The 25,267-nt window shown below is 35.9% G+C and overlaps 1 protein-coding gene and 1 pseudogene across 3 annotated transcripts in view; one reads left to right on the forward strand and one right to left on the reverse strand.

Annotated features, from left to right (window-relative positions):
* Positions 1 to 25,267, forward strand: part of COMMD10 (COMM domain containing 10) — a 206,167-nt gene that overhangs the window by 87,679 nt on the left and 93,221 nt on the right. Inside the window, exon 6 of one of the 3 annotated variants that reach the window (XM_009449528.5) lies at positions 2,956 to 3,102. The exons of the other annotated variants lie outside the window; for them this stretch is intronic. Within the exon in view, the coding sequence (XP_009447803.1) occupies positions 2,956 to 2,970 (15 nt within the window). The 3' untranslated portion in view covers positions 2,971 to 3,102. Of the gene's footprint in view, positions 1 to 2,955; positions 3,103 to 25,267 lie in introns of those variants that run through there. 3 annotated transcript variants of the gene reach the window in all.
* On the reverse strand, positions 10,998 to 11,095 carry LOC112209296 (U6 spliceosomal RNA; annotated as a pseudogene).

Raw genomic sequence — 25,267 nt, forward strand, 5'->3', positions numbered from 1 at the left:
CTTCCTCTTCCAACCTAGTGTCATTTTTCTAAAACAAAGTTCTGATATGATACTTTCCTGCTTAAAATGTCTAAGTGACCCCCCCCACCCCACTGCAGAATAATGTGACTTTGTAGGATCAGATCTCTGCCTACTCTGTTAGTTTCTTTTCATCCCACTTTCCCATAGTCATCCTAGGAACCTTCTGTATTCAATTTTTCAAAGATTTTCAAGCATCATTTTCTTCTCCTTTGCATATTTTGTCCCTTCTCTTCTCCCTTACCTTTGCATCTGGAAAAATCTATCAATCCTTTAAAACTTATATGCTACCTTGTTTGCCCAAACCTTCCTTAGTACTAAGTGGCCATTTCACTTTGAACATGCTTTCATTTGTATATGTATCTCTCATCCCACTTCATACTGAGTTTTGTTTCCTTATTCATATTTTTCCTTTTGGAGTTTACACAGCACATAGTGGGTGCTTAATAAACGTTTATTATCTGAACAAATAAACCTGCATACCTGGCTTTAATATTCTTTTACTCAGATAATATGAGCATGTACCTTAACTTAAAAAGATAGGGTTCAGAATGGTACACACTATACTTGAGAGTTATTTGGGCTCTTGTGTGTTTTCTGCCTGTAAAAGAAATAAATACTTCATTTTCCTAATGTTTAGGTATTTAGCTGTATGATAGATAAAGCAAGTTAGAAATAAGGAAAGTAAGGTGAAAATGAGCCAACTGCTTAAATGAATGATGGAGTTGAGATAGAAACCACTTCATTTTGGATTGTCTTCTTTTATTCTCATTAGTATTACAAGATTGCTTAGATAAGTATTTATTTACTGAGCCTCTACTATGTAACAAACATTGTATTAGACCTGTGATTCTAGGTTCTTTCCCACTTAAGATTCTGCGATTAATTAGTAAGATTTAAGCCTTAAACAAAACTTACTTTATAAAATTGTTGTAAAGTATATGATTACATTACATATTTGGAGTTATTATAAAGTTACTATGAAATTAACGGATAATAAAGTACAATAAAACCCCTGAAGGCACCAAAAATGTATCTTGGGTATGCAAATGTACATGTGTAAATATTTATAATTTTAAAAATGTGTGCATAACTATAATAACGGGGATGATGCCCCCTATTTGAGTTCCTGTCCCTAAAAACATTCACTATTCTAATTCCTAAGAAGCACTTAATATTATAGCATCAGGAGATATATCATCTCAGGCCAAGTTTACTTTCTAGGCTAGATGGGCCTTTTGCAGTTAGTTGACTCTGCTTTTCTTAGCAGCATTAAGGAAAGTTGGTTTATAATAAGGTTTTAGCACAAAGGTTAATGCCCTGATTTATTCTCAGAAGTGGTTAGCTGTAGTTGATGCAGATGGCCACTAGAATGTATTCATATAAACATCTTCCATTCCAAAATGTTAAGAAAATATAACATTGTATACCTTAATTATTCAATTACATTAGATACATGTTATTTAATAATATACCTGAACCAGAGGCTTAGGGATTTCAGACGCTCTGTGTTAAAGGAATACAAAATAAGCTTGTTTTAAAATGTAATACATCATGCTTCTGTCCCCATGTTTACCTATGTAATTTTATGATTCCATAGGTAAAATAGCTGAAAGAGAACCATTATGTTATCAAACACTGTGTCATGCTTGCTGAGTTTGCAAAAATATAAAACGTACAATGTGTAACTTTTATCTTCAGGAAGTTTATAACCTAATAAATAAGATTCAATACACATAAAACCTTTAATGTACGATTAAGTGATAAAGTATTAAGACTATAAGTGTTCTGGGAGTTAAATAATTTTAAAACAGATTTTAGGAATAATCTAATATCTCATTTTATTGATGAGGAAACAAAAGTCTGGACTAGCTGTTTAACTCAAAAATCTGCCCAGAGTTACACTACTGGATAATGTCAGAACCAGACTAAGAACGCAGGTTTCCTGACTTTGGCCTGGTACTCTTTCCATTCGTAAATACCCACGAGCCTGTGTGGAATGGGCTTGATTCAAAGCATGTAGAAGAAATGAGACATTGAAGGTTATGGGTAGGTGGTGGGGAGAAAAGCTGTTCCACAATGGAAGGAACAAGAAGGAAGCTTAAAAGACCTGGCACAGAGCATAAGGAATGGCCTAATGAGAGTAGAAGGTATACAATAGGAATTAATTTCAGTTAGTAACCTGGGCCTGGATTGAAGCAGTCCTTGCAAACCAGGTAGTTTTTATGGGATAGGCACCAGAATGCTTTTATAGATTTCTTGAGCAGGATGACTTGATAAAAATTATATCAGTTTTATCAACTGGAAGGTCAGTGTGATGGTAACCATGAAAGATTGAAGTAATATTGAGGCAGGAAAAGGTAGTAGTAGTAGGAATGAAGTAGAAAACTCAAATCTACAAGACATTTCTTGGGGGAAAATGATTGGACGAGATGGCAGTTTTCTATAGAAAATAAAGGTAAGAAGAGTGTAGCAAGCAGAATGCTATTTCCATGGACAGAAATAAAATAACTTGGAAGGAGGACTGGGATGAATTGAGGTTTTTTTGTTGTTGTTATTCTTGATATTAAAAAGACTATTACTCAGTATTAAAGCTTACTGTAAAATATAGGATTTTAGGTTTTTGAGAGCTTTCCATATCTTTGGACAGTCAATACTGAAATTTTTGAATTTAGGGTTAATTGATTATATCTGTTGTATACACTTAGAGAAGCTTGGGTTACCTCTGTACATTTTCAGTTATATGTATAAAACATTTTTGAATGGAATAATATGTACATTCAGGTTTATAGAAACCTTGATGGATATGATTTAATACAAATTAGCAATAGTATATCTAAATTTGTAATTGTCACTGATCCATTGCTTAGGATATATTTTAAAATATGTTCACTAAATTCTGTTTTCAGTTAAGTTATTCATTTATCTTTTGTTTAGGTCCTAGGCCACTGAAATGGAGTACAAGAGAAGTGGATATTTTTTCTAATTTGATTTTTTTCCTGTATTAGTCTTGGAATAATGGATTTGTATTTCATACATAATTTTAAGTGCCTCATATTTTTAATAAAGTTGCCTAGACAATACAATTTATTGTGAAATTTTCTATTAGCAGTTCATTCTAAATGTTTAAGAAATTATACGTTTTTCTCTTTTTGTGACCTTCAATCTTAAAAGTTTATTTGAAAAACGAATTTAGTGAAACCAAAATTAAAAAAAAAAAACTCCCTAACTAAAAAAATATATTCTTAAAACTATTTTTATAAAATCAATTTTTTTGACTTGGGATCATTTAGGGGGATCGCATATATTGTAGTATATCAGCTATTGACTACATTTTAATTGAATTTTTGTTGTAATTTTTAGGAGAAAATGATGAAATGCTTATTTTAAAAGTCTTTATTAGGCTCATGTCTCTCATCCCAGCACTTTGGGAGGCTGAGGCGGGCAGATTGCCTGAGCTTAGTAGTTCGAGACCAGCCTGGACAACATGGTGAAACCCTGTTTCTACAAAAATTACCTGGGCATGATGACACACACCTGTAGTTCCAGCTACTTGGTGGGCTGAGGTGGGAGGATCACTTGAGCCTGGGAGGTTGAAGCTGCAGTGAGCTGAGATTGTGCCACTGTACTTCAGCCTGGGCGACAGAGTGAGACCCTGTCTCCAAAAAATATAAAATAAAAAAGTCTTTATTATTATTGCTGTACTTTCATTTTAATTAGAAATCTATTTCTGTAGTGTACTTCTCTGTTGGATTACATTGAGGTCTCTGGAAGTTGTATGTGAGTGTATGGTCAGTTGATAATATGTGAATTCTAAATGCTGAAATTTATGCTTTTGGGGTGTTTGTTTATCAGTGTTCTTATTATTGACCAAGATTATGCTTTATATCTTCTATCTTCTGAAGTTGTGTGAAATAGTGATACAATACAAATTAAAGCTGAGCTGGTGTTTTACATCTAGTATGAAAGAAATTAGCAGAAATCAGAGCAGTTTAAACCTATCTACATTATTGCTACTGAGTTTTGAGTCATAGATTTTTTTAAAAAGTATGAAACATGGTTAATCATAAAAATCCACATAAAGAAGGAAATAATAATAGGAAGTCTGTTTTGTCGAATTCTAGAAATATTTTTAGAGAACTATTATTTTGAAATGTGCAGGATGCTTCTGGTCCAAGGACCATACTTTGAGAATCATTGTTATAAATCATGGTGGAACCATTTGACCTAATCAGAATGAAAATGAGAAGGAAGGTTTTTTAATTTAAGAAAGTTATCTTTAACTTCTGGCAACGTGATCTTGCTTATCACAGTAGTAGGATATTATAAAATTGGCCAACATCTCAGCATTTCTTTAAACTTTCTACTATATTCATTTATTTATTCAGTAAATATTTACTAAACATCTAATATGTGCCAGGCATATTTCGAGCTGGAGATAAAGAGTAGGATAGACATAGCTCCTGCCCCCATGGAGTTTATATTCTCTTAGGGGACATATATATGAACAAAAACAGGTAAACAGACAAATTATGTAGTTGCCAGTTGAAATATGTCATGTGAAGGACAAGAACAAGGAGATGATTGATACTATTAGCAAACTATTTTAGGTGTAGTGATCTCTGAGGAGATGACATTGAAATTGAGACCCACAGAAGAGAAACAACTAGGTCTGTTAAGAGGAGGGAGGCGCATTATTCAAGCAGACAATTGAATGTATACAGGCTTTGAGGCAACAACAACAACAAAAAGTTTCTTTAGTCTAAGAACTGATAGTACTTTAGCTCTAGGCTACTATTTAATATTAAGATTATGGATGGAAGGCAGGGAAGGAGGTGAAAGAGAAAGAGGAGAGAAATTAAGAACAATAGGTTTCCGGTTTATGTAAATTAATGAATGGTAGTATTGTTTACTGAAATGGGGAAGAGGTGTGGGGGGTGGGTGTCAGGGAGCTCAGCTGTTTTGAGAGAGTTTGAGCAAAAAAAAAGTCAGTTGAGGTGATTAAAAATTGATACATTAAAGTGAGAAATCAAAGAAGAAACTTTGTTGCTGAGACATTTAGAATATTTCTCAGATATTAATAAAATTTAGAGAACAAAACAGTATTCTAGAGAAAACACTAAGGTTATTAATTAAGAGGAAAGCAATCTATTTGGGGAGGTTTAAGGGAATGTTGACATATACAAATACTAAAAAATTAGAAAGCTAAGTAAAAAGGGATCTCCAAGTGGAAAAAATCAGATTGTCCAGAAAATAATAAATACATGATTGATATGGTTTGGCTGTGTCTCCTCACCCAAAATCTCATCTTTAATTGTAATCCCCATAATCGTCACGTGTCAAGGGCAGGACCAAGTAGATGTAATTGGATCATGGGGGCAGTTTCCCCCATGCTGTCCTTATGATAGTGAGTCTCAAGAGATCTGATGGTTTTTTAAGCATGTGGCATTTCCCCTGCTTGCACTCACTCCATCCTGCCACCCTGTGAAGAAGGTGCCTGCTTCTCCTTTGCCTTCTGCCATGATTGTAAGTTTCCTGAGGCCTCTCTGGCAATGCAGAACTGTGAGTCAGTGAAACCGCTTTTCTTTGCAAATTACCCAGTCTTCGGTATTTCTTCATAGCAATGTGAGAACAGACTAATATAATGATCATAAAGAGATTGTTGGTGAGAGAGGCCATTGACTCACCAGAGAACCTAGAAATAAATTACCATGGGCATATAATATCTAACATTATATTGAGTTAGTCAAAATATGAAATGTTAATATTTATAGGGGAGACTAAGGATGATGCCAGAACTGAAAGAAAAATGTTTCTAGAAGATCTAAAACCTAAAGATCTTAGCAGACTCCTTGAGAAAAATGTAAGTGCCTGAAGTAGTTTTGAAAATCTGGGTTTAGCTAGCTCATGCCCTAGAATTTCAATGACTACATAGACTCATTAAAATGAAATTCAATCTTGTTTTTATTTTAAACGTATTTTTCAGGTATCCAAGGGACTGTTAGGAGGACTTAAATAACCCATATCCTTATGAAAGTGAATTATAGGCCTCCTTGAAATTAATAAAAATCTTCAAAGTAGTATTTAATTTAAACTTGTAACTTTCTTTGTGTTCTGAGAGAGTGCTGTTTCTTTATATTTTAAAGAAATAGACCATTTCTGTTTTGTTCACCAATATATTCACTGCACTTAGCACACTGCCACAGAGTAACCATTTAATAAATACTTTTTGAATGAATGTATAAATATAAATTTTACATTTAGTTTTGGGTTACCTGGATAGCTGATAATTAATGAAGCAGTTCCTTTGTGGCCCTTAGGAAATGTCTCTACTGTGACCATATTCAGGTATATATGGTGGCAGGCTATACGTGAATAGAATTAGTGCTTATTAGAAATGAGGTAGGATGTTTTTGAGATTATATGTTTCCATGCACTGCAGAGCATACTGGTGTTATTTTAAACAAAATATAAATAACTTTTGGATTTTGTGTGGATTTTAATTATTTTAATCAGTCTCCCGTTAAGGGTTAATAATCCAGTTAACTATGTTGTTCTCAAATTCCAAATACTAAATTACTGAGGTCATGATGCTTTGGGGAACAAATACTATTAATGACTAGTGAAAGAAGTTTTATAGATCTCACATTGTTTCTGGAAGACCAATAGATGTATTTATTACCATAATAACACATAGAAAAAGGACAGACATTTCTATGTGGTCCTTAGTTCTGTCTTTTTTTTTTAATCTAGCATGTCAGTCCTTTTGTGTTCACTCCCTAATTATGTATTCACATTTTCTTTATTTTTCTTAACTATATATTTGACCTTTTTTTTTTTTTTTCCTCAAGGTCTTGATTAAAATCAGCTTTACTCTACAATAAGTTGAATTGATTTGGGCTTCTTTTTCTCATGATCCTATTATTTAGTGACTGTTTTCTTCAAATATTTGTTTCCATGACTTTTGTTACTTCTTTATAGACATATTTTTAGTAGTTGCAATTTCACCTCCACCCAGCCTTTCTGGGTTGATAATATTGGTTAACATTGACTCCTAGGGTACAGTCTCATCAATGTTGGTGTAGAAATAAGATAAAATGAACACCAAACCTAAAAAAGCAGCGTCAACTTTTACTCCAGCAGCAGTGGAGTTGTTATTTACCAAAAGAAAACAGATTCAGCAGAGATCTGTTAGAATGCCTATGTTATGCCCTGTTAATCTAAAACAGTTCCATGATAATTCTCTAGGGTTGAACTGTTTTTAATAGTATGTATGAGAAAACATTTTATGGGCTTTTAGCCAGAAGATTTTATATATAAATGGTAGTAGAGGAACATTGTTAAATTCATGAATCTTGGAGGCAATGTAATATAATCGATTTTGGGGCTTTTAAATCAGCTTTGAATCCTGACCCCTTCACTTATTAACTTTGTGACTTTAGGCAAGTTACTTGACTCCTCTGGGCCTTAACTTCCTATTTTGCAAAATGAGAATAATATGACTTCCTGACAAGAATTTTGAAAGAATAGAAGGCAGTTATACAAAATGTGTGATAAAAGTTTTGGCACATACAGGTTTCTTCCCAAAGATGAACAAGTCCTACTGCTAAGTATAGAAAGGGAGATATAAGTACAAGTTCCTCGTTATTTCTTAGAGCTTTGCGCCCATAGATCTTTATATTGTCTTAACCTATGTGATCCACAATGACCCAAACTACAATGTATGTCTTAAGAAAGCATAGAATTTTTACTTTTTTGTTCAGTTTGAACAAAAATGGTCAGTTGTGCTGTGAGTCCTAGGTGTCTTCTAGGTATAAGTATGTGGGAAGGACAAAGACAAGGGGCATTTAACAGAACCTCAGGTCCTACTTCTAGCAGAGCAGCTATACTTTTCTGTTTTACCATTTGTATTTCTGTGTAAGATATTGATTGAACAAAGGGGTCTGTGTATTACAAAAAAGCTTGAAAAAACAAAAGCAGGGTCAAGCAGTCTATTTCTTGGCTTTCCTTTTTCTCCGATGCCACCCTGCTTTCTCCTTGGCGTTTTAAAGTTTGTGGGAATGGGTGGGAGTTAGGGTGGGGAAGTAGGGAGGAATTCCATTCTGTCTTATTGCATGGAGTTCTCTGAGAACAAAACATAGCAAAAGGACAAGGGTCCTATGCAAAGAGGGCATTTCTGGTGGAAAAATTCCTTGACCTCCTTAGCTCTTGCGTTGAACTCTGTCAACAAAGAGCTATGTTTTGAGCCTTGATTACAAATTTTACAACTGGTAAATAACAAATACATCTTGCCTCTGATTGCTTCCTCCTCTGACTACATTGAGATATCTTTATTAGACCCTTACTATTTTCATTATCTTCTTATCTTAGACTCTAATCACTTTACTCTCATTTCAGTGTCTGCAAGTTCTTTTCCCATTAGTCTTCTCTGTACCAACCAGCAAGAACTCTGACCCTGGATGAATGTTACCTGACTTTACTGCCATCAAGCATTTTTGGAGAAAATAACACATTGGGCTAATGGTTACCTATGATTTCCCGAGGTCTGGGTTCGACCCCTTTTAATCATCTGAGGAATTTTTCTTTCCTCCATCTTCATTATCTTTCTCCCTGTAGACTTTTTACTGTCAACGTTTAAACATGTTCAAATAAATCCAAGCATCGAATGAAGGTAACAAATTAATCAACTTATTGGTTCAGCTGCAACTCTGTTTCTCACCCCGCAGTCAAACTTTTTAAACAAATTGTTTATTTTCATTGTCTTTAGCCCATTCCAATACAGCTTCTGCTCCCATAACCCCAAACTGCTTTTGTAAATTTGTTTCACTTCCGCACTTAACAGCTTTCCCATTACCTTCTGATAGTCTCATATCCCTAACATTATATTTGCACAATTCTACCTCTCCTTTCTAGCTCTAAGCACTTTTTTCATTTCATGAAATACAGTTAATATTCTCCTTCTCTGGGTTTTTGCAGGCTCTATCCTTTAACTGGCAAACACTCTCTGCCTTCCTCAACTCCTCCCACCTAACTGTTCAGTTATCAGATGTGATCTTGTGAAGGAGGTTTACCTTGACCTGAACTGGCTGAGTTCTCCTACTTCATACCTTCTCTTCACAGCACTTGTCACATTTGTAATAATGTATTTGTCATTCTCCCTGTGCCTTTTAATGTTGGCTTCTAGAGATTAGGGATCCCACTGGTTATAGGACTGGAGAGGGGAGCTCAAGAAATATTTGTTGAAGAAATGACTGAATAAATTAACAACTGTAGCTTTTCCCAGTTCAGTGCATCAGTTGTGTCCTTGGCCTTATTGGAGTTTCTCTTCCTTAGCAGCATAATGAATTTTAAGTGGAGGAAAAACTATTAGTGATTCCACTAGAGTTATTAAGCACTGTAGCCCGTAATGCATCATAGGCGCACAACATATATACTTTTCCATTATTGTCCTCTCCTTTTTGCTTTAAAAATAACTAGAAATATATAATAATTTCAAATACTAGGAAGCTGAGTATTTTGTTTCTTATGGCACTTTTAATCAAATCACATTATTTATTGAGTACTACTCAGTGTATATCCTAAAGTAAATAATAATAATAATAATAGACAAATGAATCAAGTTTCTAAAAATCAAAACAGAAAACTTTAAAAACAGTATGGGAATACATGTGTTCAAAAGAGACCCCAGAAAGTGTTTTCTTCCTGAATATATTAGACCCTTTTCAGCTCCTAATGCTGTAGAATAAATGAAGTGTTATGAAACTGATAATTAGGAACTATCTGAAAGCGAAATGTTTAACTAAAATGTATGATAAATTAATGAACATACAAAGGAATAGATAGCACTGGCAGTGTATTTGTTTTGTGAATTTTATTTATATGCAAAATAATAATTGTATATGCATTTAAATATAATTGAATGGTATACATATGTATAGAGATTGCTACCATATTTGATGGATTGGTAAATAGTATTAGAGGTAATTTCTGAAGATATTTTAGTGTAAAGATATTGATGTAAAAAAAAAATCAGCAACCTATCTATATATGGCTGTAACAAAGAAGAGTGATTTGGACTACTGCTACAAAGTAGGTTAAATGATCTCTAAATTACTTCATGTATTAACATTCTCTAAATTACTTCATATATTAACATTTACATGTAATATATTTGTAGTATATTCTAATTTAAATATCCAACGGAAATTTGGAAATGAATATAGTTTGTGTTTAACTGAGTTGAGAAAGCATAGTATGGTAATTAAATTCTTTTTTTAACCAAACATTATTATAAATAAAATTGCTGAATTCCAAGTATTTATACTTAAATAACTTTATGTTGTAAACAGTGTTTTTTTAAAGTACTTTCTTTATACCTTCCACTTTATTTTAGTTAAGTTATAGCCATGTGTCTTGGGTAGAATTCTGAGAGAATAATAAGGGACTTTACCCTGTAATCACAGAAGCAGTTTGGTAATATAGGAACCAAGTGACAGCTTTTCTTTTTCAAGTATATAGATTCAGATCTGGACAGGAATCTTTAAGGGTGACCTAAAAGATCATTACGTCAGTTTACAACAGAAGGTTTACTCTGTTAGTTTCCAGTAACTATAATGGAAACTAACCTAGATGAACATTGGTACCTACTTTGCAGTTAGTGACTGATTTTATTTGACCAATTAGCACTCATGATGGAGAGGAAAATAACTTGTCTATGACCTGTCATGATCAACTCCTAAGGGACAAGCTTTGATTACCTCTTAGGTTTATTGTTTTTGCCTTATCAAGTCCACTTGACTTAAAGTATGTTCTACAGGCGGAATACACTGGGGGTGGCGGGCATGGAATTTTTTTTTGCTAAAATTAGAGCTAATAAGTTTGATTTAGAGTAATCAGTTTTTGCCTCTGTTCTCCCAACAATTGTGTGATATTAGGAATATCTTTCTTGTGTTTCTTTTTAATAGTTTTTATTTTATTTGAAAAAAATGGAACACTTCACAAATTTGTGCAGGGGCCATGCTAATCTTCCCTGTGTCTTTCCAATTTTAGTATATATGCTACTGAAGTAAGTGAGCACATGGTTTTTCTCTTTCTTTCTTCTTTCTTTCTTTCTTTCTTTTCTTCTTTTTCCTTCCTTCCTTCCTTCTTTCTCTCTCTCTTTTTTTTTTTGACAAGGTCTGGCTCTATCATCCTCCAGGTTGGAGTGCAGTGGCACGATCTTGGCTCAGCTTCCACCTCCTGGCTCAAGCAATCCTCCCACCTCAGCCTCCTGAGTAGCTGAGACTGCAGGTGCGCACCACCACACTTGACTAATCTTTGTATTTTTTTGTCTCCATGTTGCCCAGGCTAGTCGTGAACTTGTGAGTTCAAGCAATTCACCCACCTTGGCCTTCCAAAGTTCTGGGATTATAGGCATAAGCCACTGCACCCAGCCCATATGTTTGTTATTAATGAAGGTTGTGCTATCAGACACATAATATCACTGTGAAAACAACATTTGCCACGTAATTGCTTAAACAGTGTTTTACAAGAATAAAAAATTTATTGATGGCTCATTGTATGTTCGGGTTTATTCTGAGTGCCTTAGGTTCCACTTCCCTCTGTGGAAGCCAAAGTGGGGCAGATAGTTCCTCTCATAACTCCTGTGACAGCTAGAGTTTGGGGCATATGACCTCCTGTGACAGCTAGAGTTTCCATCAACTAGTTGGAAATCTCTGCATGAGACTTCACATCTAGGAAAAGTGATGCAAAGACATAGCAACAGTTTAGAATTTATTCTTCTAGTGGTTTCCAACTCCCAGGCTCAAGCAGTCCTCCCACCCCAGCCTCTAGTGGCTAGAGCAGCATCCAGTGTCTCATACCAGTGGAGATACTGGTACCAGCAGTGGTGGTGGTGCCACATCCTCAGCAGAGGCTTCCTAGGCTGTCTTTTTTTCCAGCATGATTTTGGTTGCAGTTCTGGCTTCCTAACCTTCCTTAGTGCCATCTTGTTTCCCAAGTCTGTTTCTTCAGCTTCATCATTTTGTGTGCCATCCGAATTGTTTCCTGCTTAACTTAACCAGAAATCACTTCCATTCTTTGTGACCAAGAACTGGACTAGTACAATTCTCTTGGAAAAATTGGTCTTAATCCCTAGCTGTTTGGCAATATCTTATTATGATTACTTTTTTATAGCCACAGCTGCCAGAACCCTAAATTTCAGTTAACACTGTAGAGAGAATTTAAGAAAGAGGAAATAAAAGTTTATTTAAGTATGACATCAGAAGAAAACAGTAATGAAAATCTAATGAACAGTACTATTTTCAAGAAATTGTTGATGTATTTTAGCAAAATGAAAACAACTTAAAGCGTATTTTTAGTTGTTGCTGTTTATTAATATTATCTTTATTATGAAAGGAGGTAATTTGTACTAGGCATGTACTCCTGACCTTCTGAAAAACCTCCCTTCATTTTTCTTTGAAGAATCTTTCCCTTTCCTGCTCTTAGAGTAGGGCTACCTCCACCAATTCAGAGGTGATTTATGTGACCTGTGCCTAAGCAATCAGCATGCTTTATCTCCTTCAACACAGTGATTGGTTGAGATTGGATGAGTATATATCAGGGTACTTCCACTGAAAGATAGCTATTGCAGCTTCGAGCACCACAGCCTCACACATCACATGGAGCTGAGAAGACCAAAATATCAGAAAGTAGGACTGAGAGGATGGAGGGAGAGAAACTGAGTCCTGATGGTGTATTTTGAGGCCTATATATATATCTAGTAGAAAATGTTGTGAAACTTTTATAATTAGGAACTGTTTGAAAGTTAAATATGCAGCTAAAAAATATATGATTAATTAATGAATATACAGAGGAACAGATAGCAGTGACGGTATATTTACGTTGTGGAATTCTACTTACATACAAAATAATTGTATGTGCATTTAAATACAACTAAGTGGTACACATATGTACAGAAATTGCTACCATATTTTATAGTTTGATAAATATCCAGCTATTTTAAAAACTATTTCTAATCCTACGGTTTCAGTTCCATAACCCATTACACTGCTTTTTTGCCTATGCCAGTTTGGGTTAGATTTTCTGTCATTGGCAACCAAGAGTTCTCTGTTTCTTTGGAATATAAATGCTAAATCATCTTGAGTTGGGATTGTAAAGTCTTGCTACCATGTTTTGAGGAATACCTCTTATTTATGTTTTAGTTACATATAACTTTTGTACCTGAAATATTAACAAGGAAAGCAACTAAAAACTTTAAGCTGAAATACTAATCTTGAAAGATAAGAATGAAAACTCAAACCTTAAGTTCTATAAAACTTTGAGATAGCTACATGTTTACTTTCAGAATAATTTAAATTGATAGAGTACAAGTTGGGAAACAAACACTTTAAGTGAATATTTAAGTCATGTAAAATATGTATTTTTAAAAGTCAAATTAAACATATTACCAAATTTGCTGGAACTATATATTTTATTTATAATAAGCACTTTTCTACATTTTACACCCTGTTGCCTTATATAACTTTCCACAGTTTTGACATTATAACATTGTGATTTTCTGTCAAACATGAATGAAAATATGAGTTTATGGATGATAGACTCATGCTATTTCCAGATTTCAGAGGGGTAGAGGAAGCAGCAGAAAGGCCCTGGAGCTCGCTGGATCCCCTAGCAGGCCATTCCTGCATGACACCACAGGGATCCATCAGGAGGGTGGCCAGAGGAGCAGGGGGCAAAACTCCACAGAGAGAAGTAAATCTCTAGCTCAACTTTGTAACAATTTTAATGGGGTGAGAAGCCTCCTGGCCAGAGGAGTCCTGGGGACTCCTCCTGGGAAGGACACAAATCTGGAGTGCACACTCAACAGGTGGGGGAAGAACGAAGCCCTATTCTTTTGCAACTGGGCGGCAGATAGCCTGGGGCAAGTTTTCAAGCCTGTCTCACCCACCACCTGGAAACAGACTTGGGGCTCTTGTGGGGCTCGGTGGGAGTGAGACTGGCCCTTTGGTTTGCATAAGAGCTGGGTGACGCCTATGACTGCCAGCTTTTCCCCACTTCCCTGACAACCTGCATGACTCAGCAGAGGCAGCCATAATCCTCCTAGGTACACAGCTCTAGTGACCTGGGAATCTCACCCCAATCCCCAACAGCAGCCACAGCAAGACCCACCCAAGGAAAGTCTGAGCTCAGACATACCTGGCCCTGCCCCCACTTGATGGTCCTTCCCTACCCACCCTAGTAGCGGAAGACAGAGTGTATATAATCTTGGGAGTTCTAAGCCCCTGCCCATTGCTGGTCCCTCTCTGCACTACTACAGCTGATGCTCTCTGGAAACCACCACCTCCTGGCAGTAGGCCAACCAGCACTAAAATAGAGCATTAAACCACCAAAGCTAAGAACCCTCATGGAGTCCGTTGCACAACCCCCCATCCCCCCACCCCCCACTAACTCCACTGGAACAGGTGCTGGTATCTACGGAGAAGAGACCCATAGATGGTTCACATCACAGGACGTGATATTGTGCAGACAACCCCCAGTACCAGCCTGGAGCCGGGTAGACTCAGTGGGTGGCTAGACCCAGAAGAGAGACAGTAATCACTGCAATTTGGCTCACAGGAAGCCACGTCCATAGGAAAATGGAGAGAGTACTACATCAAGGGAACACCCTGTGGGACAAAAGAATCTGAACAACAGCCTTCAGCCCTAGACCTTCCCTCTGACAGAGCCTACCTAAATGAGAAGAAACCAGAAAACCACCTCTGGTAATATGACAAAACAAGGCTCTTTAACACCCCCCCCCCCCAAAAAAAATCACACTAGTTCACAAGCAGTGGATCCAAACCAAGAATAAATCCCTGATTTACCTGAAAAGGAGTTCAGGAGGTGAGTTATTTAGGTAATCAGGGAGGCACCAGAGAAAGGTGAAGCCCAATGCAAGGAAATCCAAAAAACAATACAAGAAGTGAAGGGAGAAATATTCAAGGAAAATAGATACTTAAAAAACAATAAAAAATTTAGGAAACTTTGGACAAACTTATAGAAATGTGAAATGCTCTGGAAAGTCTCAACAATAGAATTGAACAATTATAAGAAAGAAATTCAGAGCTCAAAGATAAGGTCTTCAAATTAATCCAATCCAACAAGGACAAAAAAGAATAAGAAAATATGAACAAAGTTTCCAAGAAGTCTGGGATTATGTTAAACAACCAAACCTAAGAATAATCAGTATTACTGAGCAAGAAGAGAATTCTACAAGCTTGGAAAACATATTTGATGGAATCATCCAGGAAAACTTCCCCAGCCTTGCTAGGAACCTAGACATCCAAATACAAGAAGCACAGAGAACACTTGGGAAATTCATCACAAAAAGATCATGGCACACTGATTGTCATCAGGTTATCCAAAGTTAAGACAAAAGAATCTTAAGAGCTGTGAGACAGAAGCACCAGGTAACTAACTTATAAAGGAAAGCCTATTGGATTAACAGCAGATTTCTCAGCAGAAACCCTATAAGCTAGAAGGGATTAGCCCTATCTTCAGCCTCCTCACACAAAACAATTATCAGCCAAGAATTTTGTATCCAGCGAAGCTAAGCATCATATATAAAGGAAAGATAGTCTTTTTCAGAAAAACAAATGCTGCATGAATTCACCATTACCAAGCCACCACTACAGGAACTGCTAAAAGGAGGTCTAAATCTTGAAACATCCTGGAAACACATTAAAACAGAACCTCTTTAAAGAATAAATCGCACAGGACTTATAAAACAAAAATACACCTTAAAAAGCAAAAACAAGGTACACAGGCAACAAAGAGCTGGATGAATGCAGTGGTACCTCACATATCAATACTGACATTGAATGTAAATGGCCTAAATGTTCCACTTAAAAGATACAGAGTGGCATAATGGATAAGAATTTACCAACAAACTATTTGCTGCCTTCAGGAGACTCACCTAACACCTAACACACAAGGACTCACATAAACTGAAAGTAAAGGGGTGGAAAAAGGCATTTCATGCAAATGGACACCAAAAGCAAACAGGGGAAGCTATTCTTATGTCAGACAAAACAAACTTTAAAGCAACAACAGTTAAAACAAAGAGGGACATTATATAATGGTAAAAGGCCTTGTCCAACAGGAAAATATCACAATCCTAAACATATGCACCTAACACTGGAGCTTCCAAATATATAAAACAATTACTAATAGACCTAAGAAATGAGATAGACAGCAACATGATAATAGTGGAGGACTTCAGTACTCCACTGACGGCACTAGGCAGGTCATCAAGACAAAGTCAACAAAGAAACAATGAATTTGTACCTTGGAACAAATGGACTTAGCAGATACATGCAGAACATTTTATCCAACAACCACAGAATATGCATTCTATTCAACAGTGCATGCAACTTTTTCCAAGATAGACCATATAATTGAGGCCATAAAACGAGCCTCAATAAATTTAAGAAAATTGAAATTATATCAAGCCACTCTCTCAGACCACAGTGGAATAAAACTGGAAATCGACTCCAAAAGGAACCTTCAAAACCATGCAAATACATGGAAATTAAATAACTTGCTCCTGAATGAGCATTGGGTCAAAAACGAAATCAAGATGGAAATTTAAAAATTCTTTGAACTGAACAACAATAATGACACAACCTACCAAAACCTCTGGGATACAGCAAAGGCAGTGCTAAGAGGAAAGTTCATAGCCCTAAATGCCTAAATCCCTAAATGCCTAAATCCCTAAAAAGACTGAAAGAGCACAAACTGACATTCCAAGGTCACACTTCAAGGAACTAGAGAAACAAGAACAAACCAAACCCAAACCCAGCAAAAGAAGGGAAATAACCAAGATCAGAGCAGAACTAAATGAAATGGAAACAAAAACAATGAAAAAGATAAATGAAACAAAAAGCTGATTCTTTGAAAAGATAAAAAAATTGATAGACCATTAGCAAGTTTAACCAAGAAAAGAAGGGAGAAAATCCAAACGACCTCACTAAGAAACAAAACAGGAGATATTACAGCTGACACTCCTGAACTACAAAACATCATTCAAGGCTACTGTGAACAACTTTATGCACATAAACTAGAAAACCAAGAAGAGATGGATAAATTCCTGGAAAGATACAACTCTCTTAGCTGCTTACATCAGGAAGAATTGGATTCCTTGAACAGACCAATAACAAGCAGTGAGATTGAAATGGTAAGTTAAAAAATTACCAACAAGAGAAGTCCAGGACCAGACAGATTCACAGCAGAATTCTACCAGACATTCAAAGAATTGGTACCAATCCTTTTGATACTATTCCACAAGGTAAAGAAGGAGCCCTTCCTAATTAATTATGTGAAGCTAGCATTACCCTAATACCAAAATCAGGAAAGGACATAACCAGAAAAGAAAACTACAGACCAATACCCTTGATGAACATAGATGCTAAAATCCTTAACAAAATACTAGCTAACCAAATCCAACAACATATCAAAAAGATAATCCACTATGATCAAGTGGGTTTCATACCAGGGATGCAGGTATAGCTTAACATACACAAGTCAATAAATGTGATTCACCACATAAAGAGAATTAAAAACAAAAATCACATGATTATCTCAATCGATGCAGAAAAAGCATTCAACAAAATCCAGCATTCTTTATGATTAAAACTCTCAGCAAAATCGGCATACAAGGGACGTACCATAATGTAATAAAAGCCATCAATGACAAACCCACAGCCAACATAATACTGAATGAGGAAAAGTTGAAAGCATTTCCTCTGAGAACTGGAACAAGATAAGGATACCTACTCTCCCTACTTCTCTTCAGTATAGTACTGGGAGTCCTAGCCAGAGCAGTCAGACAAGAGAAAGAAAGAAAGAGCATCCAAATTGGTAAAGAGGAAGTCAGACTGTCAGTGTTTGACAATATGATGGTTTACCATGAAAACCCTAAGGACTCCTCCAGAAAGCTCCTAGAACTGGTAAACGAATTCAGCAAAGTTTCCGGATACAAGATTAATGTACACAAATCAGTAGCTGTTCTATACACCCATAGCGACCAAGCAGAGAATCAAGTCAAGAACTCAACCCCTTTTACAATAACAAAAAGTAAATAAGTAAGATACGTAGGAATATAACTAACCGAGGAGTCAAAGACCTCTACAAGAAAAACTACAAAACACTACTGAAGGAAATCATAGATGACACAAACAAATGGAAACACATCCCATGCTCATGAATGGGTAGAATCAGTATTGTTTAATATTACTCAAATCAGTAAGAAAAAAACAGTCCCATCAAAAAGTGGGCTAAAGACATGAATAGACAATTCTCAAAAGAAAATATAACAAATGGCCAACAAACATATGAAAAAATGCTCAGCATCACTAATGACCAGGGAAATACAAATCAAAACCACAATGCAATACCACCTTACTCCTGCAAGAACAGCCATAATCAGAAATCAATAAACAATAGATGTTGGCATGGATGCAGTGATCAGGAAACACTTCTACACTGCTGGTGGGAATGTAAACTAGTACAGCCATTATGGAAAACAGTGTGGAGATTTCTTAAGGAACTAAAAGCAGAACTACCATTTGATCCAGCAATCCCACTACTGGGTATCTACCCAGAGGAAAAGAAGTCATTATTTGAAAAAGACACTTGCAAACACGCATGTTTATAACAGCACAATTCACAAATACAAAGTCATGGAACCAACCCAAATAAATGCCCATCAACCAACGAGTGGAGACTATTATTCTAAGTGAAGTAACTCAAGAATGGAAAACCGACCATTGTGCGTTCTCACTGTTTTGTGGGAGCTAAGCTATGAGGACACAGAGGCATTAGAATGATACAATGGACTTCGAGGACTTGGGGTGAAGAGAGGGAGGGGGTGAGGGATAAAAGACTACAAATATGGTGCAGTGTATACTGCTTGGGTGATGGGTGCACCAAAATCTCACAAATCTCCACTAAAGAACTTACTCATGTAACCGAATACCACCTGTACCCCAATAACTTATGGAAAAATAAATATGTTAAAAAAAAAGTAATAGCCAAATCTGTTAACTCTGTGATTCCTGCTTTGGTTAATGTAGATTATTATCACATGATATTAAAGAGTCAGGATTATGGAGTTGATGTTTTACTGGTGCTTTTTTTAAAAAAAAAGAAAAATGTTTATTATTTAAGGCTGTGTGCAGTATGTGCTTATATTCAAACATCTCTTATGCTGTTAGTCACAGAAATACTAACTATGTGTATATGAATGGCTTTTCACAGTCTATATAATGATTGGAAAAATAACTAATATAGTATATTCTAAATGATGAATCTTTATCTTCCTATATAAAGGACATCATATTACTAATTTTCAAATTTATCAGTAAGACACTGAACAAAGCCTAAAAATTAATGGATATTGTTTTAATGTGATGTATGATTTACTAAATTAAGCTTAGGAGCATTTCTATCTATGTATTCCTATCTTTCAGTATGTGCTTACATACAAATAACAACTTTGTAAGTATTTTCTTTTTACAGATTTTCAGTAATTTATATCAGAAGTATATAATCAAGAAAGTTTAATGTTTCTGTCCGTTAAATATTTAAAATATTTTATTCTAAAGTAAACCCTTTTGGCATTTTTTAATGTGGGGTTGCCTCATCAAATTTTGCATAGCCTACATTACAATCATAGAATCTTGAGTTTTAGAAGAGACTGTAAAGTTCATTTCATTCATTCAGCATCCATTTGGTGGTAGTGTGCTTTGAAGACTTACTAAGAAATTAACACCTAGGATAACATTTTTTACTTTGCAAAATGTCATTGTATTAATATTTTACGCAAACAATACATGAAATTACAGTACTTTTTTTCTGTTTCTTGCCAAATTATAAGTAGAGTTGAAAACAGAATTATTTTTTGGAGATAGGATCTTGCCCTGTTGCCCAGGCTGGAATGCAGTGGCGTGATCTTGGCTCACTGCAACCTCTACCTCCTGGGCTCAAGTGATTCACCCACCTCAGCTTCCTGAGTAGCTGGGACTTGAGTGCCATCAAGCCTGGCTAATTTTTATTTTATTTTATTTTTTGTAGAGACAGGTTCTCACTATGTTGCCCAGGCTGGTCTCAAACTGAGCACAAGTGATCCATCCCCCTCGGCCTCCCTACATTCTGGGATTACAGGTGTGAGCCACCGTGCCTGGCCCCAGATTTTTATTTTCTTTGAAACAGAAAATTCATGAAAGGATTCTGCCATTTTATTCACCTTTCTGACACTGCAGTAAAGTGCAGATTAAAGTATAGTTCCCTGTGAAATAGCCAGTTACCCTTTGAGTAGAATCCAGTTCACATAAAGAAGTACAGGGAGATTACATGACTTGCCTAGGTTATATATTGAGTCAGTAGGAGAAGTAGAAATACTAAGTGCAGATTCACAGTTCAGTTTAGCCCAGAACTATGGATGCTTTCCTTGTGGTTATTACCTGGAAGGCTTTACAATCACTGATGTACCCTCCCTGCTGTCTCCTCTCACTTACACATATGCAGTCTTGATTATTTTGATAGTTTTTCTACATTTATACACACTTCACACATAATTTTTGTTTTTTTAAACCTCAGTTTATAGCCTTAAGTTATACTCAGGAATGTACATTGTACTCTTAAGCAGAAAGACCTTAATATTAGTTACAGCTGAAGAGTGAGCTTAATTTTTAAGTACATTTTGGTTTTTCCCTTTTTGTATGCCTTTTATAGGTGTTCACCTTTAGCAGCCAGTCTCTTGACTTTGCCTAATACTATAAAGAATAGCAAACATTGTATTGACATAATTGGTTGTTATGGAAGTCATTTTTAATAGAATGACCATACCTTATTTATTAAAAAATAATAAACTTTATTTTTCAGAGCAGTGTTAGGTTCACAGTAAAACTGATAGGAAGGTATAGAGATCCCCCATATATTCCCTTCCCCTATGCATGCATAGCCTATCCAATTATCAGTATCCCCTATTAGAGTGATATGTTTGTCACAATAGATGAACCTATATGATTATCACTCAAGACCCTAGTTAATATTAGGGTTCACTTTTGGTGTCATACATTTCATGGATTTGGACAAGTGTATAATGACAGTATATCCACCACTGTAGTATCATATACCATAATTTCTACTACAAGGAAAATCCTCTACAGTCCTGTTTTCCATTTTCAGAAGTGTCATATACCTGGAATCATACAGTATGAAGTCTTTTCAGGTTTTCTTCTTTCACTTATTAGTATGCATTTAAATTCTCCATGTCTTTTCATGCATCGATAGCTCATTTATTTTTAGTACTAAATAATCTCTTGTCTGAAGGTACCACAGTTTATTTATTCATTTACCTACTGAAAGACATTTTGATTGCTTTCCAGTTTTGCTAAGTATAAATAAAGCTGCTGTACCTTCCATGTGCAAATTTTTGTGTGCACGTAAGTCTTCAACTCCTTTGGATAAATACCAAGGAACATGTTTGGTGGATTGTATGGTAACAGCATGTTTAGTTTTGTGAGAAATTGCCAAACTGTCTTTCATGGTGGTTGTATCTTTTTGCATTTCCACTAACAATGAAATGAGGGTTCTTGTTGCTCCACATCCTCACCAGCATTTGGTGGTGTCAATGTTCTAGATTTTGGCCATTTTAGTAAGTGTGTAGTAGTTTCTCATTTTTGTTTTAATTTGGATTTCTCTACTGACATACGGTGTGGAGCATCTTTTTATATATTTATTTGGCATCTGTGTAACTTCTTTGATGAGGTTTCTGTTTAGGTTTTTGGCTCACTTTTAAGCTGTGTTTTCTTATTGTTGAGTTTTAAGAGTTCTTTATATATTTTGGATAACATTCCTTTATATCAGACATGTGATTTGCAGATATTCTCTCCCAGTCATCTTTAGCTTGTCTTTTTATTCTCTTAACAGTGTCTTCCCCAGTATAGATTTTTTGTTTTTAATTTAATGAAGTCCAGCTTGTCACTTCTTTCTTTTATGGACTGTAGCTTTGATATTGTATCTAAAAAGTCTGTTTGTTCAAAATAGTAATGATTTGGATCTGTTAGATCAATTAAGAATGAAACAAAGTTATTTTACCATTATGTATTCTTTCCCTAATGCTCCCTCTTTATGTAGATCTGAGTTTCTGACCTATCTCCTTTAACATCTTTTAAAGAACTTTAAAAAACATTTCTTGTGAGGCAGGTCCACTAGCCTAAAATTTTCTTGATTTTTATTTGCCTGAGAAGATATTTATTTCTCCTTCACTTTTAAAATAAACAGGGTCTCGCTATGTTGCCCAGGTTGGTCTTCAACTCCTGGGCTCAAGCAATCCTCCGGAGTATCTGGGATTACAGGTATGTAGCACCATGCCTGGCTTTCTTCTTAACTTTTAAAGGGTGATTTCAAAGGGCACAGAATTTTAGGTTGTTGGGTTTTTTCCTCAACACTAAATATTTTACTCTACTCTTTTTGTATTTTCAATTTTTGTGGATACATACTAGGTGTATATATTAATGGGGTACTTGTGATGTTTTGATACAGGCATACGATGTGTAATAATCACATCATGAAGAATGGGGTATCCATCCCCTCAAGCATTTATCCCTTGTGTTACAAATAATCAAATTATATTATTTTAGTTATTTTAAAATGCCCAATTAAATTATTATTAACTGTAGTCTCCTTGTGCCATCAAACAGTAGGTCTTATTCGTTTTTTCTACTATATATATATTTTTTTGTACCCATTACTCCACCCTTTTTGCTTGTACTGTTTCTGAGGAAAAATTGGATGTAATTATCTTTGCTCCTCTGTAAGTAAGGTGTTTTTTTCACCCCTTTGGCATCTTTCAGGATTTGTCTTTATCTTTGATTTTCTGTAAATTGAAGATGGTATCCTTCAGTGTAGTTTCTTTGGCATTTATCTCTTTTGGTGCTCTGTGAGCTTCCTGGATCTATGGTTTCGTATCTGACATTAATCTGAGGACGTTTTTAGTCACTATTGCTTTACATTTTTTTCCTGTTCTTTTCTCTTTCTTCTTCTACAATTTTTATCACACATATGTTATACCTTTTGTAGTTGTCCCACATTTCCTCTTGGGTTTTTTGTTTTGTTTTGTTTTTGTCTTTGCTTTTCAGTTTTGAAGTTTTCTGTTGAGATATTTTCAAGCTCAGAGGTTCTTTCCTGAGTTTTGTCCATTCAACGGCATTCTTGATTTCTGTTACAGTGGTTTTTTTGGTCTCTAGCATTTCTTTTGGTTATTTCTTAGATCTCTCTTCTTGTACTTCCCATCTGTTATTGCTGTCTTCTTATCCCTTAGAGCCCTTAGCATATTAATCACAGTTGTTTTAAATTCCTGATCTTATAATTCCAACATCCCTGCCATAGCTGTGTTTGGTTCTGATGCTTGTTCTGTCCTCTTCAAACTCTGTGTTTTTATGTTGGGAGAAGAGAAGTGTTCTATTGTCCTATGATTAGGTATCACTTTTTTAGTAAGCCTGTGCCTCTTGACTGTGAACTTCACAAGTGCTTCTCAGTTTTTTTATCCTTCTCCAGTTGGACAGATGGCTAGAGTGAGCTGGAGTTGGGTATTTTCTTTCTCCCACCTGGAAGGCTAGTGCCAACTGGAGTTGGATATTTTCCTTCCTGTAAGTCAGTTAGGCTCTGATAGAACTCCAACAGGTTAAGCTCTGTTTAAATAGTTTCCTCTGTGGGCAGACCTTGGTAAGAAGCACAGAGTGATCCGGCATATTTTAAAAATGGCGTGTCCTTTCCTTTGCTGGAAGCATGAGTGGATTTTTCTCCAGTATTCACTGTGAGAACCAGATCAAGTTTCTGGAGGTTAAACTCAACAGAAGTGAGGAGCCTCCTTATGGCTGGGTGCCCCTGCATTTTTCAGTTTTTACAGTTGTCCACACTGACTCCAGCAATTAATTGCTGTTTAAGTTTTCTTACACTGGCACTAGCTCCCATGGAGGTTTCTACTTCTGGGTTTCTACTCCAATAAGTTACAATTCTCTGTATTTACATCTGTCTCTCCAATCTGGGGGGCAATGGTTTACCCTATGACTTGACTTCTCTTATGCATCCGAGAAGAATCGTTGATTTTTCAGTTTGTTGAGATTTGTATTTGTTGTTAGGATGAAATGGTGACTTCCAAGCTTCTTACATGCCAGACCAGAAACCAGAAATCCCAGCTTAATGTCACAGACTGACATGGACTGCACTGCAGCATTAAAGAGAATAAGAAGTTGTCGTTGGGTTTTAAGTCTGTGAAACAAAGTAAGGTTTTTAATTTATCCAAAGTTACACACCCTGCAAGTGACACAGGTGGGAATAGAATCTAAATATTTGGACTCCCAATTAAATTATCTTTCTTTTTATTTTATTTTATTATTATTATACTTTAAGTTTTAGGGTACATGTGCACAATGTGCAGGTTAGTTACATATGTATACATGTGCCATGCTGGTGTGCTGCACCCATTAACTCGTCATCTAGCATTAGGTATATCTCCTAATGCTATCCCTCCCCCTCCCCCCACCCCACAACAGTCCCCAGAGTGTGATGTTCCCCTTCCTGTGTCCATGTGTTCTCATTGTTCAATTCCCACCTATGAATGAGAACATGCGGTGTTTGGTTTTTTGTCCTCGCGATAGTTTACTGAGAATGATGATTTCCAATTTCATCCATGTCCCTACAAAGGACATGAACTCATCATTTTTTATGGCTGCATAGTATTACATGGTGTATATGTGCCACATTTTCTTAATCCAGTCTATCATTGGTGGACATTTGGGTTGGTTCCAAGTCTTTGCTATTGTGAATAGTGCCACAATAAACATACGTGTGCATGTGTCTTTATAGCAGCATGATTTATAGTCCTTTGGGTATATATGCAGTAATGGGATGGCTGGGTCAAATGGTATTTCTACTTCTAGATCCCTGAGGAATCGCCACACTGACTTCCACAATGGTTGAACTAGTTTACAGTCCCACCAACAGTGTGAAAGTGTTCCTATTGCTCCACATGCTCTCCAGCACCTGTTGTTTCCTGACTTTTTAATGATTGCCATTCTAACTGGTGTGAGATGGTATCTCATTGTGGTTTTGATTTGCATTTGTCTGATGGCCAGTGATGATGAGCATTTTTTCATGTGTCTTTTGGCTGCATAAATGTCTTCTTTTGAGAAGTGTCTGTTCA

The sequence above is a fragment of the Pan troglodytes genome, chromosome 4 (assembly GCF_028858775.2).
Source record: "Pan troglodytes isolate AG18354 chromosome 4, NHGRI_mPanTro3-v2.0_pri, whole genome shotgun sequence".
In the NCBI taxonomy this organism is placed as follows: domain Eukaryota; kingdom Metazoa; phylum Chordata; class Mammalia; order Primates; family Hominidae; genus Pan; species Pan troglodytes.